At 35.8% G+C, this 20155-nt stretch overlaps 1 protein-coding gene across 1 annotated transcript in view; it reads right to left on the reverse strand.

The window, feature by feature from the left end:
- The window catches only part of LOC129001466 (WD repeat-containing protein 43), a 49875-nt gene extending 32931 nt beyond the window's left edge, over window positions 1–16944 (reverse strand). Inside the window, exons 1-5 of the mRNA XM_054428763.1 lie at window positions 16522–16944; window positions 10877–11124; window positions 7557–7784; window positions 6312–6470; window positions 5433–5601 (exon numbers count right to left, since the gene is read on the reverse strand). Of these exons, the coding sequence (XP_054284738.1) occupies window positions 5433–5601; window positions 6312–6470; window positions 7557–7784; window positions 10877–11124; window positions 16522–16695 (978 nt within the window). The 5' untranslated portion in view covers window positions 16696–16944. The remainder of the gene's footprint in view (window positions 1–5432; window positions 5602–6311; window positions 6471–7556; window positions 7785–10876; window positions 11125–16521) is intronic.
- Between the last annotated feature and the right edge of the window lie 3211 nt (window positions 16945–20155).

The following is a 20155-nucleotide window of genomic DNA, read 5'->3' on the forward strand; positions in this document are numbered from 1 at the left end:
TTTTGTGTATGTTTCGTACCCCTTGACAAAATTTGCACTCAAAGCTATATTCTATACAGTTATATTTTTACTTACCAAGGAAGTGTAATATTGTGAACAATCGTCACAAATAACTAAATCATTAATAACTCAATAAATAAATAAATCAAATAACTTAATCATCAGTAAACCCCCTTCTCAACCTGGTACCTTTTCGAGTACTTTATTGTTTATTTAGGAACATTATTTCCCATCTAGGTGCGCACCTTTCTCCAAAATATGAGTGAAGTATGAGTTTAGAATGTTGTGAGATGATCTGTGTAGTTTTGTGCCAGTCTATAAGATCAGCTGTCTCATAAGTCAGGATCGTGTATTTAAAGACTAATGACCAGGACAGTTGAGCTCACTTTCGAACCATAAAAAGCTACCAACCCTTAGCATATATGCATACGTAAATGGCAAAGAAAGAATTATTTGCTGCTACTGGATAGCAGAGTGTCATGTCACAAGTTCAAAGGAAAATTAGTAAATTGATCTGTTATACATAGTACCCAATCATTCCGTGTTAGATCATCTACCGTCAACACTTCATAAGTAGATTGCTATCTCCTGCGATAATGGCAACATCGTAGTTGTCTCAAACGACCACAGCAACGTCGTGGACCTCTTCCACGATTACGGCAACGTCGTTATCATCTCTCATGATCACGGATATATCATGGTAATTTACCTCAAACACAAAATGTGTGACATGACGACCTCAAAATATAACAAACGAAACTTTGTGTCTGATTATTGTCATTATTGTATAATTATTAAAAACGTAAAATTTCTCGTCACTATAAAAAGACATTCGTAAAATTCATGGACACACTATAGGCCATCCGGTTTTCGTTTGAAATGAATTAGTTTTATATTTCCTTTTCACGCGATTTGGCCGTTGACATTCCTTAAAATGAAAACAAAATTCAATAGGTGTACATACTTGGCAATCTTTCAAAACAAAACTCTAGTTTAGTTTCGAATTCTTCAATTTTATTTGTCAGTTGCTATTTATGTTTTAAAAGAAGCGGTTAGGCCTACCCATTTATTTGCTAGGCATATATTTTATTTTTAGTGGAAATGCAAATAAGACAGCTGGGCATCTAAACAAATAAAGTCACATTTTCGTAATAATACAGCAAAAACAGTCGTTTTTAATGCATGCATTGTGGGTTTAAAGTAGCATTTTTACTTTCTAGGGAAAAATCAGCTGTTGTAATTTGTAGTAAATTTTGATTGTGGCAATCGTATTTATCGAAATTATTTATCGATTGATTTAGGGCTTTAGCCTGTTTTTGTCGATTGCTCGACATATCAATGGTATAATAACACAATCGTAATAGACGAAATAATTGAATTACTTACTAAACAGCTGCTTATTTGCATAAGCAGAATTGGAAACAAGCTGGAAGTCGTTTTGAGAGGTCACCTTTAAATACAAATTATTTAGTTTTCTAGCTTTGCTTTTGTTAATTGATACAATATGAAGAATATTTAGTTATTTAGGGAAGAAAATATCAAAGAAATCTTCTCAAACATATTAGTTTTTTTATTTTTTCACCGCTTTGTGTAAATAAATGCCTGCATGGGCATAACTTTTCTTAGTGAGAGGTTATGTCTCAATTCATCAAACGTTCAGGAAACAAGAAACAAACAACAAACGAATATACTTTTTTTCTCCAGTTAGACACTGTATCTTCAATATTTAGAAACCCCTGGTCTATGAACCAGAAGAACAAAGACTTCGGAATGAAGTATTGGTTATAAATCAGCAATTTTTCAAGCCATATTAGAATTTTACATTTCTGCTGCCATTATTATGTATAACTTAGATATGTGCCTGCCACAAACCGCCATGGAATAAGTAGCGCTAGAAATATTTATATTTGTTAAAAAGAAAAAAAAATTTAATTTTGTTTGTTAAATTTTTGTGAATCAATTGGACCTCGCCGAAAAGTTTTGCAAACGTGGTGAGGCCAAGATTTTGTACTATCACAAATAAATATATTTGAATTAGAATTTGAATCACACGGACAAAAAGTGACTGTTTAACCCTTGCTCATTTTCCGACCTCAGCTTCGCCTTGATTGTTAAACGTGACCTTTGGTCAAAAAGAGTCACTTTAGGCCCTAGTGACAAAATATACTATTTTGTCTGTTTATTGCGTAGAGTGATGAAGTTTTTTTTTGTTATTTTTAAGATCCACATCTTAAGATATCCAAAACAACTCTTATTTCAATTTCTGTCTGTTTGTTTGTTTGTCTGTCTATTATAGTGTCTGTAACGCCAAAATGCCAATTTACGCGGCCTACTCCGAGAAAACTAGAGTACCCATCAAGATTTAAATAATTTTCCCTTATTCAATGGGTTGGTGAAAGTGTCTATTAAAACATGGTTACTTTGGAAATAAAATAACGAACCTTCAACGACCCAATTTTGAGAGATTTTTGTTTCTCTGAATGTTTACTACGAATGTATGTCATTAAATGGCGTATGTCTGTTTAATTAAATGACGTTGTTGGTCTGATTACTTCTTGCGCGGACTGTACTAGCACCACGGTGGTGGAGTCACTTTTGGCACTAATGATACTCGGACCTTTAAAAACTCCGACAAATGATATTTCAACATTATTTTAAACTCTTTTAAAGCCTCTGACAAATGAAAGCTCGGACAGTTGATTTAACCAAATACTATTATTCCAATTTAAACCATCCTTGGACAAATGAAAACTTGGACAGTTTATTTATTGAAGTATTATTAGTTATTTATTAAACCTCGTACAAATGAACCTCGGACAACTGATTTTCCTAATATTTTATAATTTTTAGCAAACTTGGACGACTGAAAACTCAGACCTCAACCAATAAATTAAACAGTTTCGTTTTTATATCAGTGCGTTGTAATATAATGTCAGCGTTGACTCTGAAATAGGTGCAAAGGTTACAAACTCCAGGCGCTGCCGGTGCGGCGCAGCTTTATTGTTTTCAAATGCTTATATCTCGAAAACGGCTTGAGATACGGCAAAACGGTTAAAATTCTAGCACACTACGTGGGTATGAACTTTTTATTATAAACAATAATAAAGCATAAAAAATCTAAAAATCTAAAATTATTTTAACATTATTTTATATGGGTAGCCAACCACTTTATTGAATAAGCCAGTTTATACATTGAATAAGCATTTCTGGCTGGACGTGAAAGTAAATAATCGTTAAAACAACGCTTTTCTGGCTTGCAACTACTGTAATTAATTTAAAATACATTTAAAATTTACTAATGGTTCACGTATTAAGGATAACAACTAATTATTCGGTTAAGTTTGCATTAAGATGCATGCACTGATTATTCAAAACATGTAAACTAGGACTTGAGAAAGCTACAACCAAACGGGTATTTTTCACTTTGTGTACGTATCACACTGGAGGGATTATTCCCACGATCTGCTACACATGTTAGAAATGAGGACTTGGGTGGCGTGAGGACCTAACGCAAGCGAGACTAGGGAAGTGTGGTGGGGGGAGTACCTAACGTCGGCATGAAGGAACGTTAAGTACTCACCGCAGGTCCTCACCATCGAGCACTTATCGTCGTCCTCATGCTAGAATGAGGACTTAACGTCGGCTCAGTCAAACTATATAAATATATATGTATATATATAAATATATATATATGAATTTGAACGGATGGTGTTTTTTCTCTAGGGACCTCAAAATGAAAAAGTAAATAAGTCCCGGGTCCAGGTCTTACCATGAGTACTACGGTAATAGCTTATTCCCTATATGGGAAATTCGCTAAAAGGATTAAGTATAAACACCGTGCTGCCGTGGACGCCAGGACCTGCTTAAACTTTAATAGCTATTTATCTTACAAGTGTAGTAAGAGCATTTTTATATCACGCAGGTGAATGTTGTGCAACGAGCAGAAGCGAGTTGCATAATTCACTTAAGTGATATAAAACACGCTCTTGCGTAACGTACAAGATTTTACCTGACCCGACAACATTAGGAAATATTTTTCATTATCCATTTCAATCATCTTCTAACAGTCACGTTTTTTTACAAACAAAAGCTAGGTTAGGAAAATTCTTAAGCTAGGTATGTATAGAAAAATTCTTTAAAGCATTACAAAAAAATTCAAGCGCACAGCTGATTTCTGAACGTCGTTGGCTCCGTAGAGGTATATTTTTTTAGTTAAGCACTCAATGTTATTTAAATGGGTTTCATTACCATACTTCAATAGTGAGTTTTTGAAACTTTACTTCACTCGTGAAGTAAAGAAGTTGTTTACATCACGCTTGGGATAGGAAAGTTTAACATGGCGGGTTGGGTAAAATTACAAAACATGTTTATTATTTAGTTGATAATTATATATGTTTTAATGAAAACCAAAATTATTTCCTTTTTTAGTTCACAGAGAATGTGTCAAAAGACCCACAGAAAACTTAGTTAAACTGTTTGTAATCAATTATTAAGGAAATTGACAGGAATTTCTACTTTTGTGATGTTTATTTTATGTGTCTCTATGGACTTATTTAAAGGTAAGCCTGCTTTCCTGTCAATTTCCTTAATAATTCCTGGCAAATGCCCTATCTTTTTATCAGATGTTTCTAACCAATATTAGACTTGAGATAGTTACTGTGACTGTGAGTGCTTTCTACAGTACCTACTAACTTTGCACACATAATGTGTGGTTTTGAAATGTGTCTCTGCACTATAGTGTTTCCCCCGGCCCACTCACAATAGTTCTACAATTTGGACTGCTCCCAAGGTGACCCACTGTCCCCTTGCCCAGGGGTCTAGTGGTTAGACCTCGGGACTTTGATGCAAGGTCCCGGGTTCAAATTCCGCCAAATCACCAATGGATTTTATCTAAAGGTCAAGTCAAGTAATGTGAAAAAATAATCCCGGGCTCGTGCCTAGCCTCCTAGGACAAAAAAGGTGTCCTAACAAGACTCAACATTAGTACCAGGGGACCATTTCAATTGTATAAGGAATATAAAGGAAACTCACGTTTTTACAACTAATTTTGGCTTTTATTATTAATGTTCCAGTTTATATACGCATGTTTCAAGTATTTTTTTTAAACTTTTTACTTGTTATTTTGTTTAACCAACATAGTTACTTGGCAGCCCATAAAGCTAATATAAATTTTTATTTAAATTTCCAAAAGAGTTGTTGTAGTGAAATACAAATTTTCCTGAGGTAGTGGCTGTCACTAATCACGTTTTTAAGGCTATAAGTCCCTAATTTCAAAATTTTGTAAAAATCCTTCTGCTGGATTTCGAGATACATATTACAGACAGACAGACAAACAGACATAGCTCGTATTAGAATATAGGATAGGATGCCAAAAACGATAAGCTACAAATTAGGTTCTTTGAACTTGTTATAAAAGCAAAAAGTTTACTTACAATAGTCTCAAACGCCAGGAAGGGTGGCTGGCCGTACACTATGTGAGCTCTCAGTTGTGACCTCATCTGAGCTGACAGCACGGGCAGAGGTAGAACTTTGGTCTTACTCTGACCTGTGTCTGCTGCTATGGTCACTGTCACCTTGGGCTTCAGCGGCTTCTTACTTTTACTGTAAAACCCATCAACTTGATAACTGACCATTTTGATAGGTACTCAAGGTTGTATCGTTTAACAAAATGACTTACATTTTAAGTACCGGTAGAGATGTGTCGATAACAAAATTGATCGATTCTAGATACAGATACCTAAAACTTTATTCTCAGTACCAATACATTTTTTTTAATTTTACCAAATTTTCAAAATGGATTGGTAAAGGTTCGGCTATACTACATAGAAAAGGACACAGAAAGGAAAGGACAATGAAAGGAAAGGACAATGAAAGGAAACAATGCGGAGAAAATTATGACGTCAGGACTACAATACACTGGACAGAACTTGGGAAAAAAACTGCCAGGAACATACATTGCAAAATCTTTGCAGATGTGTCTCCTGGTATTGGTATCAATTCTCCATACCAATACACAGTGGTATTGAGAATCAGTATGGAGAATTGACAAATCCCTAATTAAGTAATTATTTTAAGATAACATACTAATATTCCTACCTTAAACCTTATTATAGAGTATTAATCTATTGTAAACTACCGCAACTTCCATGTCATATCAAAAAACAAATAAAGAATATCTAAATTCTGACAGCAGTGCACTCATTTGAGTAGTTCCAGTAACAACAACTGGTCCACATAGATGTGTTGTCCACTACAGTACCTTAATATAAATGATAAAAACCTATTTGATTTCTGATGGTAAAATGGCTTACCCATTGAGCTGATGTGAGAATAAATGAAGTACACCACTTTGTGTTACTGTGACGACGTTGGTCAAACCTTCGTCTGTGACGTCGACAGACACACTGCGAGCCAGATCACTCAACAGAAACGAACCAACAGCATTACTGTCTGCACTGGCACTCAAGCACCTGTCAAACAATAATTAATGCACAACAATTAATAATGCTTCAGTATAAGTATGCATTAGAATACTATGCTAAATGTCTACAATATTAAAATAAGAGGTCATTGAGTAAAAATAAGAATGATGGCTATTTCATCAATAAATTCACAATGTATTTGTTACCAATTCACATAACAAATATATTTTATGGACCTTTTTTTATATATATGTTTTAAATTCTGATTCCCCCTCACTGATTTTTGGACGCCTGCAGAACGTGCTAGAGAATTAGTTAAAGAAAATCCACTTATTGGGAATGTGGGGTTTTTCTAAACAGGCTGCCTGATTTAACAGTCTATTTTACATGTGTATTAAATAGTGCTTTTGAGACATTATTGCTAGAATGGAGGGAAACCTTTAACCATTATTATAAGAACAAAAACATTACAAGCAATTCATTATTGTTCTCTCCCTTGCTCCTAGGATGAACCAATTCCTAGGAGTTTTTTTTTTTACCAAAAGGTCATCAATTTAAGTCAATGATAAAGCTATATCATTAATTTTAGATACAACTTTAGATTAAAGAAATACCCTGATATAATGGTTTTGTAAATCAAATAAGCCTAACTAATTTATACAAAAATAAATAAGGCTAAAATGTTATGGTATAAAGTACTGTATTTACTATTTTTGATAAATATGAACATAGTATTTAACAAGGGTTTTTTGTAACAAATATATAGCCTACCAATTTTTATAGAACTTTTTTGGTAGCTGGTGACCTTTTTAACCCATTGACGACGACTCAAGTGTGTAGCCCATCACCGCATTTTGCAGCGAAATAGTCGTACTGCTAACCCACTGGCCCTCAAGGAGTATGTCGAATCCAACCTACAAGCGCTAGTGTAAATCTCAATAGTCAAATGTTAAGTTATTGCCAGTTTTTAAACAAAAATCTTCTTGGTTGATGTTAATTCCTATATATGTTTTCAATGTGAAATATGAAAAAACAACTAACCTAACCAGAGCTATGGACATAGGCCTTAGGGTGTTAAATCTATAGGCTATTGCAACCAGATAGGCACTAACAGAATTCAAATATATTCCTCACCAAGCACTAAGTAGCCGATCGTTTTGTGCTGCACTGATCAAGTAATTGTCGCCAGTTGATGATGAGACTGGAAGCAGTCTGAACACAGGCGAGGCGTGCCCAATGAATGATTTGACAACAGTCTGTGTGGCGACATTCCAACATTTGATGCTCCGTGCCGCTGTAATCAACATCTCTCCATCCCTCGTCACCGCCATAGCCGTAATGTTCTCCCCATTCTTCCACTTGCTGTAAATTACCAGTATTTGTTATCATAAAGAATAACCTAGTGAGAAAATATTATGTTTTGTTTACAAATACCGCCGTATATTGTAGTTTAGCAATTAAGGAGAGCTAAGCCCCGTTTCGAAACATGTTAGAATTTTCTAAAGATCGATCTGGCAAACTTCTGATTACTGTAGAAAGTAGGCGAGCACTTTGTCCTCTCAACTACCCAGATATATTTACATTTAGTTCATAGGCTAGAATAGTGCCATGGTGGAAGGAAAAACATAAGTGTCATATTCCCGTCATATACTGATGTCACCCAGATTGCAAACCCCATTTTACTATTAAGAAAAAATATGTATATAGGTAAAAAATACCCCCGCCACAGCAAACCTGCACACTTAGCGAATTTCCATTTGTCTCATTGGATTTAAACTAAAATGTCTCCTTAAAAATATCACATTTATTCCCTACTAGCTGTAACCCACGGGCTTTGCCCCGTTTAACTTCTTAATTTTCAAGATTATCTCGTTCGCATGGCTCAATCACGTCCTTGTTGAAGTTTGTTCGCTACGCTCACTCACCTTTAGGTTGGAGCTCATTCGCTGCGCTCACTTGCCTTCAGTTTAGCTCGTTCGCTTCGCTAACTCGCCTCCAGGTTGAAGTTCGTTCGCTACGCTCACTCACCTTTTGGTTGCAAATTAGCTGTTGTCATAAATGTAAAAGAAATAATAGTGCTGCACCCTGTTGGTAATCCTTGTAACTTTAATGCTATTGAACATCATAGAACAGGACCAACTTGTTTAATTGAAACAGCTGTTAAGATTCAATAATTCCATTTCTCATTAGGTTAACATGGGAAACTCCAGAGCCACTGGGGCGGAGCCCGAAAGGATTTTTGAAATAAGAATATGCCTATATGTTAATCGGGAATGTCAGCTATCATCATGCCAAATTTCAGCCCAATCCGACCAGTATTTTTCGCGTTCACTTGTCACAAACATACAAACATACATCCATACATCCATACATCCATATATCCATACATCCAAACTTTCTCATTTATAATATTAGTAGGATTTAAACAGAATTAGTTGAATGAGTATTTAGGTTTGCTGCAACAGGGAGGATAAAAAAGTTGTTTTTTCATGTAAAATGTTACAAGGTACTGTGGTTTAGTAAGAAATTAATGTATTTTCCAAATTTTACTAAAATATGTTCATAAACAAGCAAACTACAAGAGTTGACTTATTCTCCATAAGAATAACATGGGAATTTTAAAATTACATTTTTTTTTATTTTTCTGTAACAATTAGGCGCATAATAACGCTTCAATGTACTAAATTATTTGTTTTTTTTTAAAGCTCTACAAAATGGTTTAAAAAGAAATTGTGAAATTTTGTGTTTTTATGGTCAAAAATGGGAAAAACCTATTTTTACCCCATAAAACCCACCATAAACCCCCGTTCCCATAGTCCAATCATGCTGGTTCGTGAACTCATTCAAGTTTATCGGCCGCCTTACACCTCCAAACCAAATTTCATCAAAATCGGACAAAAATTACTAAAGTTATCGTGCGGATGAACACATATATATATATCTCTCTCTATAGATATATAAAAATTTGAACGAATGGTGTTTTTGGCCTCTGGGGACATCAAAATGAAAAAGTAAATCGGTCCCGGGCTTAGGTCTTACCATGAGACCTACGGTAATAGCTAGCCTACTTCCCTATAGGGGTATTCGCTTAAACAATCAAATAAAACAAATATATACTAATGTAGTTACAATCAGTTAATTTTCTGTTAGCAATCTGGGAGACATCAGCCTATGACCGGAGTATCACAACCTATGTTTTTTTCTTTCCACCATGGAATTGTGCTACATTATTTACAGTTGGTTTATATTATACTAGCTGCTGTACCCGTGCTTCGCAACAGGAAGAAAAATCAATTTCATAATCATTGAAATAGATTTAGAATAAATAATCCATCATCAAGTTTTAGATTAAATAATCCTGCCACTTAGTTGTGTAAAATATACAGGGTAGCCAAAAAGTCCCTTTACACTATAAAGGTAAATTCAATATTGTTGTTGAATAAAACCATATAAATCTGTTTTAATCAGATATTGTTGACTACACCAAGTGAACATAATTTTTTGTCCAAAACATCGGCATGCATGCCTCTATTGTCTCGACAAAGCTTGACTCGACGCCAAGTTCGTTGACTCATTTGTTTCAGCATTTCTGGGATGACTAGTGCAAACGCCGCCCTTACTCTCTACTGGGTGTCGCCGCGTCCTAGAGCTGTAGCGGTGGTTGAGAAGGGAGAGTGAGGCTTCATTCTCTTCCCCACTGTCGATTATACGTACAATTATTTGCTGATCATTCGTGTAAATTAAAGTGTAATATGTACTTTAATATTGTGTAAAGGGACACTTTGGCCACCCTGTATTTAATTTCTTTGGATCAGCCATCTGAAATTGTGAAATGAGCATTTGGCAGTTCTGTTTGTTTACTAATTTCAATGACAGGGGAACATTGTGAATTTTCCCAAGCTTCCATGGAAACCAATTAATATTTACTTTTCAAAACCTCACCTCAAAACTTTGGACGTCCAAGGGAAGTAGCCCAAGAAGAACTCAGGGAAGTGAATATGCCTATGACATTTCTAGGTATGTGGACCACCTTTGTACTTAATTTTGGCTTTATCGGTTTAGTAAGTCGTGACAGCTGCCCAGACAGACAGATAGACACCACCTCAATTTTATAGTTAGTATAGTATAGATACATAATACAGTGGGCTACATTTATAAAAGTAAGTGATAACTCGCCACTTGATGACGATACATTTCCAAACGTATGTTGAATTGCTTCTACTTTAGGTTGGATGACATTGTACTAGTTGGCCCATAAATCTTAATCTGTTAGTATTTATGGCAAATTAGTGTATTTTCATAAAGTTACAGGGAGAAAATGTTGTAAGACTTAACGAAACAAGAACATCAATATCAAATACCGGTTGGATACTCTTAACAAAATAATAACACTTGGAACCAACACAAATATGCCTGCCTATTTTAATGGTCTTCCTAATTTAAATCTTGATTACCTTCTCATTGTTTTATTTGTCACATCCCAATGAACAAATTTGTCAGTCGTACAGCTAAAAAGGTCAGCCGTCTTCTCCCAACTGAGACAAAGCACAGGCGATTTGTGGCCATCGTTTAAAGAACTTACTATACTTCCCTCAGCGACACTGTACACTACAATGGAGCCAGACTGTGTGCCCAACACTACGAGGGGGGAACCCCCTTGACCATCTGATCGTTTCTTGCGCTTCTTTTGTTGAGGGCCCACCTAAAAAAAAAAAAAACAACTCACTGTACTTACAGCTTTTCAGCTAAATTAAACAACACTTTTACTGGTCGAATTTTCAACGAGTTTACCCCCCAAACTTACTCCCCAGGTACATGATGTTGATACTGTCGTGTCCGTTAAAGTGTCCTCTATCTGTTGGCATCATCGGTAATATGTATCGCGGACGTATTTTCCTGCAAAACGGCCAGCAATAGATTTTATCGGGCGCGCACACTACTTATTGCTGATTTTACCCCCCCTAACTTACTCCCCAGGTACATGATGTTGATACTGTCGTGTCCGTTAAAGTGTCCTCTATCTGTTGACATTATCTGTAATATGTTGGTCGTATTTTTCCGCAAAACGGCCAGCAATAGATTTTTTAAGGCGCGTGCACTAGTTAATGCCGAGTTATTGCCAGGTTCACACCAATCAGACGCGTATCCTCTGTGTTAAAATTAATTTTAACATGTTTCTTTTAACTTATTTTTCGATGTAGCCTACTTATGGGCTGTAGTTCTGTAGGGCATAGACGATATATTATCGGATGAATGACTTAACGATATATTTGAAAATATATCAAATCCGTTTTGATTATAATAGGGCTTATCTTATCGTAATGATTTTATTTGTAGGCTACCATTTGATATAAATAATACCCCCGCCGCAGCAAACCTGCCGACTAAGCGAATTTCCATTTGTCTGAAATGATTTTCAGTTAAATGTATTTAACACACATTAGGTTTTATGTGTACTGTACCTAGGCTTGCTGCTACATGGAGGGTAAAAAAAGTCGGTTTTTTTGTAAAATATTAATTACTAAGTATAAAATAAATAAATTTACAAAGTTTGATCAAAACAAATACATAAACAAGCAAACTACAACATTTTACAATATTCTCCATAAGAATAACATGGGAATTTTAAAATAACAATTTTTTTAAATTTTCTCCGTAACCAATAACTGTACAAAAACACGTTGACATACTAAATTAACTTATTTGTTTTTTTAAGCTCTTTAAAAAGGTCTGGAGAGAAATCGGGAAATTTTATGTTTAGAGGGTCAAAAATTAGAAAACCCAATTATTACCCCATAAAACCCCGTTCCCATAGTCCGATCATACTGGTTCGCAAACTCATTCAAGTTTATCCTGCCTTACACCTTCAAACAAAATTTCATCAAAATCGGACAAACATTACCGCACTCAAGTTATCGTGTTTACGGACACATGTATCTGTACATAGGCCTATTTAAAAATTTGAACGAATGGTGTTTTCGGTCTCTGGGGACATCAAAATTAAAAAGTAAATCGATCCCGGGCTTAGGTCTTACCATGCCACCTAAGGTAATAGCTACTTCCCTATAGGGAAATTCGCTAAAAACAACAATAACATTGACAAAGCTTTTTATTGATTTTATCCCTTGATTTCATTTAAATATTTACAGGGTGTCTACTACATTCTGGATAAAAAATTCATGGACAATTCCTGTACATTTAAGGACACTTTGTCGTAACCTTTGTCGGTGTGATTACCAAATAATTTTCCTGATTTGTCAAACTGTATAATCTTGTTCTTCACTGTAGTTGTGCCAGAGAGAAAAGTAAATAATAATAGACAAGAGTTAAATATAAATTTATTGATAGTAAACAAACGTATACTTTAGGTAAAGCTTTTATAGTGTAATAGAGAAACGCAATCATTGTCTCATGCGATAGCGACAAAATCCTGAATATCTCCATCAGTCACTGAAACATCATAACATAGTTTATCCGATCCAGGCGGATTAATTTGGCATAATTCGCCCTGGCACAACGTTAGGTTCTCGACTACTTTAAAAAAAATAAATAATAGTCTTTAATGCGTATTGTAACTCAGTTCTTGGTACAAAATCGGTATGGTAAGCGGCTACCAGTAAGCACAGAGTAAGATAACTGTCTTTTCATTTGCAAAGTTAATATCGACACATAGCAATCATTAGTTTATCTTAGGCACAATTACATTTTATTAGTATATTTTACAGATCTTTCAAAGAATCAAAATACCCAGGCCTAGACCTAAATATTTAGGAGGGCCTATATAAACTGAGTAAAAAACAATGAGGTTATAATACCAGCAGTCATTATCATCATTTTAGTTCATAAGCTTTAGATTGCTTAAAGCATACAACACAATAAATAAATGTGGGGAAACAAAAAACATTGAAAACAGAAAATGCAATGACATAATTTGAAACCAAGTAGGCCTACATAGTGATGAAAAATTAATGCAAACAACAATGCTTGTGGTTTTGTCAATTGAAAGATAAAATATCCATAAAAAAGGGTTTAACTTACAAAATAAAACTGTAGATTAGTTACATGTTCAATATGAAACTATAAACAGTTTTATGGCACTAGGCAATGGCCGGCGGCAAATTGAATCTTCAAGACGAAAGTACAAGTAAGAAGTGAAATTTAACAGCCATTATAAAACTGTTATTTTCATGATAAAAATAGGTTTGGGATCTCGATCTAATAATAATTACCCAGGTAATAAATAAAGAAGGAATAAAAGTGATACAACTTTTATGAGCTAGCTACTGAGTCAACAGTTCTTGGAAGTACTTGACTTGACACTTGATTGTCGTGATAAACTATTTAATGGGTTTGAGACTGCTAATGGGATTTTTATTGCATAATTACTCTTGTAATAAGTTATGAAAATGTAAACAAACATATGATAAATTAATTATGTGCTCATAACCAACTCGCAATCGATAATAAAATTATGGCCCATTAAAATTTTAAGGACATAGTCTGGCATTTAAGGACAATTCCCGTATATTTCATGGCCAGTAAAAAATTAAGTACAATTCCCGGTTTTCCCGGATTTCCCGGTTAGTAGACACCCTGTATTTAACACTAAAATTGAAGAAAAACTGTGAATTTTAGACATTGATGTGCTTACCATAAACTCTTGGAAATTGCGTTTATTTATTTACTAACTGTTACCCACGGGCTTCAACCTATTTGACTTCACAAGTATTAATAAAACGATTGATTGGTTAAGTTGCTGACTTAACCCCCCCCCCTAACTTACTCCCCAGGTACATGATGTTGATACTGTGGTGTCCGTTAAAGTGTCCTCTATCTGTTGACATTATCAGTAATATGTTTCGTGGCCGTATTTTTCCGCAAAACAGCCAGCAATAGATTTTTTGTGGCACATGCACTACTTATCACCGAGTTATTGCCTGGTTCAAACAAGTACGCGTCTGGTAACCAGACGTGGATTAGGCATCCGGCAGTGACGTCACCGGGTTGTGTGGGCCCGGAAAGCTCCATTACCACAACGATACGATTTACAGCCATCGGTGTTCGTGGTGTAGTGGATAGAGTACTAGGCTGGAATAGGCTACTTATGCAAGAGGTGCAAACTTTTTGTCAAAGATTTTGCTTTGAATGCCATTTCTTCTTAACTGTAGATCTTTTGTTAGAATTTTTTGCATTTATAATCTATATATATAATTCTGTAAGACCAAATTTTTACCAGAAAATTGTGGACGTCTGGTAAGTCGCAGAAAAGTGGTAGAGGTCTTAAATTAAAGGTCTTAACCCCAGGGACTCGGGGAAAAATAGCAGAATTCCCATAAAGTTACCAGAAAACGAGATATAACGTAAAATATCCACCATAAGAAATGCATGGGGAATGAAAAACGTCTGCATTCTATCAGCTGTTACTTATTTATTTGCAATGTTTACATTTATTCCGAAAGTCAATGTTGGTAAATAATGTTTTAAAATGAATTGTGTTTAATTTTTTTGTTTTCCGTTTTTATAATGAGTGAAGTAACTAGACAGGGTAGGGGAAGACCTGCAAGCCGTGGAAGAGTGTCCAGGAATTCAACAGACTTAAGAAATGCAAGAGAGAATGTCATGTAGGGCCTAACTGTGAAAGAAATCTAAAAGCGGTTTTACAACCTGTCTTTAGAAGAACGCTGGAAAATGAGTTGAGTGTTGTTTCTCACAATCTAGGTCCGCTTAAAGCACTTGCATGCATTGTGGCGCATTTCACTTTGCAGAGGAGGCCACAGATGGACATTACAACGCATGTTGCCACAATGGACATGCCACAAGCACAAGTAAATGACGAACTAATTGTTTTTACATGATTCGAGCTTCATAAAAAACATAAGTCAGTACAACAGTGCAATGGCTATTGCGTTGCTTTCCGCTACACAAAAAGAGATTCCGGGAAATGGACCTTACTGTCTTAAAATTCAGGGACAAATTCTTAGATTTATTTCTGACTTACCACCGCCAAACGGGGAGTTGCCTTCATAATAATTAATAATAGTTTTAACCTTTACATTTGGTTTTCAAAATGGAAACTATAACAGAATTCGTAAGATTACAAAACAAATCTTCAATTTTAAATTAGAAAAGAAGTGCAATGTTTCGCTGTATGATTTCAGCTCTGATTCGTCGCTCTCCGGGCTCAGGCCAACCGTGTGCACGTTTCCATTTAGTAATATGTTGTGTTATTGATTTAATCATTATTTAACAATTGTAGGCTATTTCATTGACACATTAGAAGCAACTAATATACGACTCCAACGGAAGGAAAACCAAGATATAAAACAAGAAACACTGTTAATTCTAAGTAGGCTAACATAAAATAAAATTGATAATTTTAGAAACATATTTAGGATATTTGTCTTTTTATATATGGTTTTTTATTGTAGTCTAAATTAGGGGCTATGGCCCCTACAGGCCACTAGTTTTATTTTATTAACAGAATTTAAACTTCATTTGATTATTTTCATTTGCCTAACAGCAAGTTTGGTCGGTTAGGTTAGGTTATGACAGTAACTTCCAGACTCCTAATCCACGTGCGTTACCAGACGTGTAGGCCTATCCTCTGCGTAATTTTAAAATGTATTACCTTAATCCTACTTTTAAGCTTTAAAATGGCTTGGCCATTCAAAATGCGCCTTTGAGCATGCACTGGACAAAACTCTCACCATGGTGGTCTCAATAAATCGCTCAGCAAGCGGTCGTGGCGGTCGCTTGCGCACGGCCACGGTATTGCTGTGTAACTTGGACTAGGCTATTTGATAACATGGTGAGCGAATTTTCAAATTTCGTTCCCACCGCAGTAGTGAGTTCAGTGGGGCATGGTTTACAGTAGCCCAAGTTGTGCTCAATTAATGGCATGCCTAAGGAATTATCATTCTCAGGAAGAGATTGAAAGTGTATGTAGCCTCTGAAAAGCTTAGTTGGATGCAAAACCTAATTATTAAACTTATTCTTCGAATTTGAAATTGAGCCTTAAAAGCATTAAGCTATCAAGACAGTTACTCAAAGTTTATTGATGTAGGCCTAGATAGGCCTAACTCAAAAGTTCTGGACTTACGTTATCTGAGGAAATCCATATCAGACATGTATAGGGTGAACTTAGATGAAGGTTAGGAGTATATTCTTGCTTAAAATTTCCAGTTCCAGTATCCCATAATTTTAATTTACCGTCCGTGCCACAATGAGCATAAAGATTTCCACAATTAGAGAATGAAGAGTATTCCAGCACCATAGTGAGCGTAGTCCACGTGCAATAAGTTAATACTTCGAGGAAACCTATTCAATTCCTCCACTAAGGTAAATTACCATCATAAGATTTGAGAAAGTAACAATTAACTTAATTAAAATGTTTTTGAACATAGAGATTAGGGCATAATTGTAGAATAACACAACGCCAGTTAATCTGGAACACCGGGAAAGATTACTCCAACACGGCACTTTATTTGTATTTTAGGTTATGTTTCAATTTCAATGTTGAATGAATGTTTCAATAGTATGGCAATGGTAAGGTAAAAGAACAGAACAACAAATTACAGACAGAAGGCGAGCAACGCGATGGCAGCCGTGGAGTAGAGGCGTGGGCGTGGAGTGGAGTGAACGTCTTACAACCACGGCCGCCTAGGTGGCCGTGCTTACAACTTACAAGTACAAGCTCTATCACGGCCGCCTTTAACTACAGGCCGCGGCCTGGTAGAATTGGCAACATCGCAAGTGGTGTTGTTCAGTGACAGACGTCCCATAAGATAACATGGCAGACAGGTGACATCAGCTCATTAATTCGCACTTTATTGATTTAATTTTTAATTTATGAACATAAATTTATTAAAATATTAAAAATAAAACATACATAATTGAAAATTGAAACAATATGAATTAAAATCTATATATGTACATTTTTAAGCGGAGTCAATATTGTCATAGTCCAGTAATCAATCTTTCGTAAATACACAAATACCATTAGTTGCTTCCAAAAAAATCAGCTGTTACAACACCACTTGGGACGTTGCCAGTTCGAAGGCCGCGGCCTGGAGTTAAAGGCGGCCGTGGCTCTATGCTTACAAAAGCTGTACAACAGCACAGAAGACCAGTTGCAATGCAAAGAGTAATAATAAGATTATACAGTCCACACTCCCATTCCCTTGTGGCATTACTGGATATTTTTAAGGTATTGCCTTCACCCACGGCCGCCTTTAACTCCAGGCCTTCGAAGTGACAACGTACGTTGTAACGGTGTTGTAACGGCCCAGGTCTTCCCCTAATTATTTTTTTATTCATTGAAGATCACTTTACAGCAGATCATTAATTAAAGATTTATTAATATATTTATTACAAATTCTAATTTAAAATATATTAATTCTAGATTCTATGCTAGATAACATTTAAATAGGCGCGTACTACAATTGACTATAAATTAGTCAATTGTAGTACTACATATTCTTTTTTAGTTAATAGAATTCGTCTATACTATACAGTGGGTTGGCCAGGAGGAGACATTCCACGCCCTTTTTGAAATGGTTACTTGGAAGGTTCCGGGCTGTACAATATAACACATTGAATAGTTTAAGGCTTACACCCATGTAGCACAGATGGTTGGGCCAACGTTGGTAAATTGTGGAGCCACACAGTTGGCCAACGGTAGAAATGTCACCTCTTTAAACTGTTTTCCAGCCAACCATTGTCCAACCGTTTTATTTCACACAAAATAATAAAGATTTAGTACAAAAAGCATAATTATTAGTTGAGTAAATTGATTAAATAGTTCATAAAAACAAATTTTGAAAAAAAAACTAGAACAAAATTATTTTGGTTCAGACGGGTCTCGAACCCGGGTCCTTCGACTTATGAGCCTCTTACTTTACCACTGAGCTATCTGTGATTGCTGATATAGAGAGTTTTCAAGTGGTGAAAGAGTAGCCGACAGTTGCAATGGTCGCAATACTCAAACATTTTTGATACTTCACAGTATAATATGATTCTGTTAATCTGTTAAGGCATCATAAGTAGTTTTTTTTTTGGAGTTAGAGAGGATACTGGTATTTGAATAATTAATTAATTACCGTTAGATTGTTAATGCTATTATAATTGCCTGTTATATGATTAATTACTCTTTCCCCTTAAATTGTTGCAAATAAGTTAAAGAATATTAATTTAAATAATATTTGCATTATTAAAATTCATTGTTGTAGCCGGAACTGTAATATATAAAATATCTGGTTTTACAATACCTTTATCAGTTCCAAAAACTTTTGGAAACTTTTGGAACTGATAAAGGTATTGTAAAACCAGATATTTTATTATAATTATGTTGTGAAAGCTAGACCCAGAGAATGAAAGTCGTGTAAACTCAACTATGGACCATTGTTGGTCCAACAAAAGTATCTTTTGTTGGTCCAACGGAGTGAAAAACGGTTGGACAACGGTTGGCTTGATGTATGATACCCAGCAATGCATATTAATGTATTTCATTAACAATGAACCAATGTTGGTCCACAGTTGTAAATATTGGTTGGCCCAACTACGAGATATACAGTTGGACAACGGTTGTGTTGTATCCGCTAGTGGGTGGGGTGTCCAGAATAAATACTCGGGCGTGATGTTAATTGGGTTCATTTATTAAGCGGATAAGCAATAAAATACAAGTTATAATATCTTACTAATACATGACTACGCTAATATCACAGAGAAATCCCCATTATTAAAAAGGTATAATTTAGAGGGAGGGCTACCTACTACTGAACCAAGGGTCGGGCAATGTAAATCTCCTATTAGCCTATCACCACATACCTGCTAATATCAGCGGGAGAATCATGACCAGCTAGTTGTTGGCTGTACCGCGCCTAGGCTGATTCTAACTGAAAGTTGGTGGTTCACAAGGACCGACCATATCTAACCTCAAGGTGGTGGGGCTGGTGACGCAAATGCTGGTTTCCAGAATTACCTCAAACCACATTTGGTACTGGATATAATGTTACAAAATCTCAAAGTTAAAAACTACTTTTGGCTGAGCTCCCTGCTCCAGATATAAACGGAATCAAACTGTAAACTAATAAATTAACCCATGTGGATACACAACAGTTGGTTGGTTGTGGAAGCTCCAACCAACCATCGACCAACTGTCCCACAGTTGGCCAACGTTGGCCCAACCATCTGTGCTACATGGGCAATGTCATAGTTACTTTGTAATTTCTTAAGCCTAACAAAAGGTACATTTACATCCTGCTTACTTCTAGTATTGTACGAGTGGATGTCGCTCCTGAGCTAGAGAGCGCCCAACTCCTCCTTAGTTTTGATGAGGGTCTGGAAGATAAACAGATTATAAACTGTCATGAGGGATTCAGCCTTAAAGATAGGCTCACAGTGATCCAGGCGCTTGGCCCCTACTACTATTCGTATATCCTTTTTTTTGGAGAAGTAGGACTCTCTCGACTCCAAGAGCGGCACCCCAAAGTCTCAGTCCATAAGTGATGATGCTCTGGAAAAAGTCCACATACGCAGTCCTTAACCACTCTTTTGGTACACAGTACCTTAACTTACGAAGCAAGTGCACAACCCTAGCCAGTCGGCTACAAACATAATAAATATGGCTGTTCCAATCCAGCTTACAGTCTAGGTAAATGCCTAAAAGCTTTACGCTTGTTACCTCATGCTCAATGTTTCGGAGACTGAAAACAATAGATTGGGTTTTTTCTTGA

Source organism: Macrosteles quadrilineatus, unplaced genomic scaffold (genome assembly GCF_028750875.1).
Source record: "Macrosteles quadrilineatus isolate MER2022 unplaced genomic scaffold, UCM_ALF_1.0 Scaffold_8__2_contigs__length_117827958, whole genome shotgun sequence".
Lineage (NCBI taxonomy): Eukaryota > Metazoa > Arthropoda > Insecta > Hemiptera > Cicadellidae > Macrosteles > Macrosteles quadrilineatus.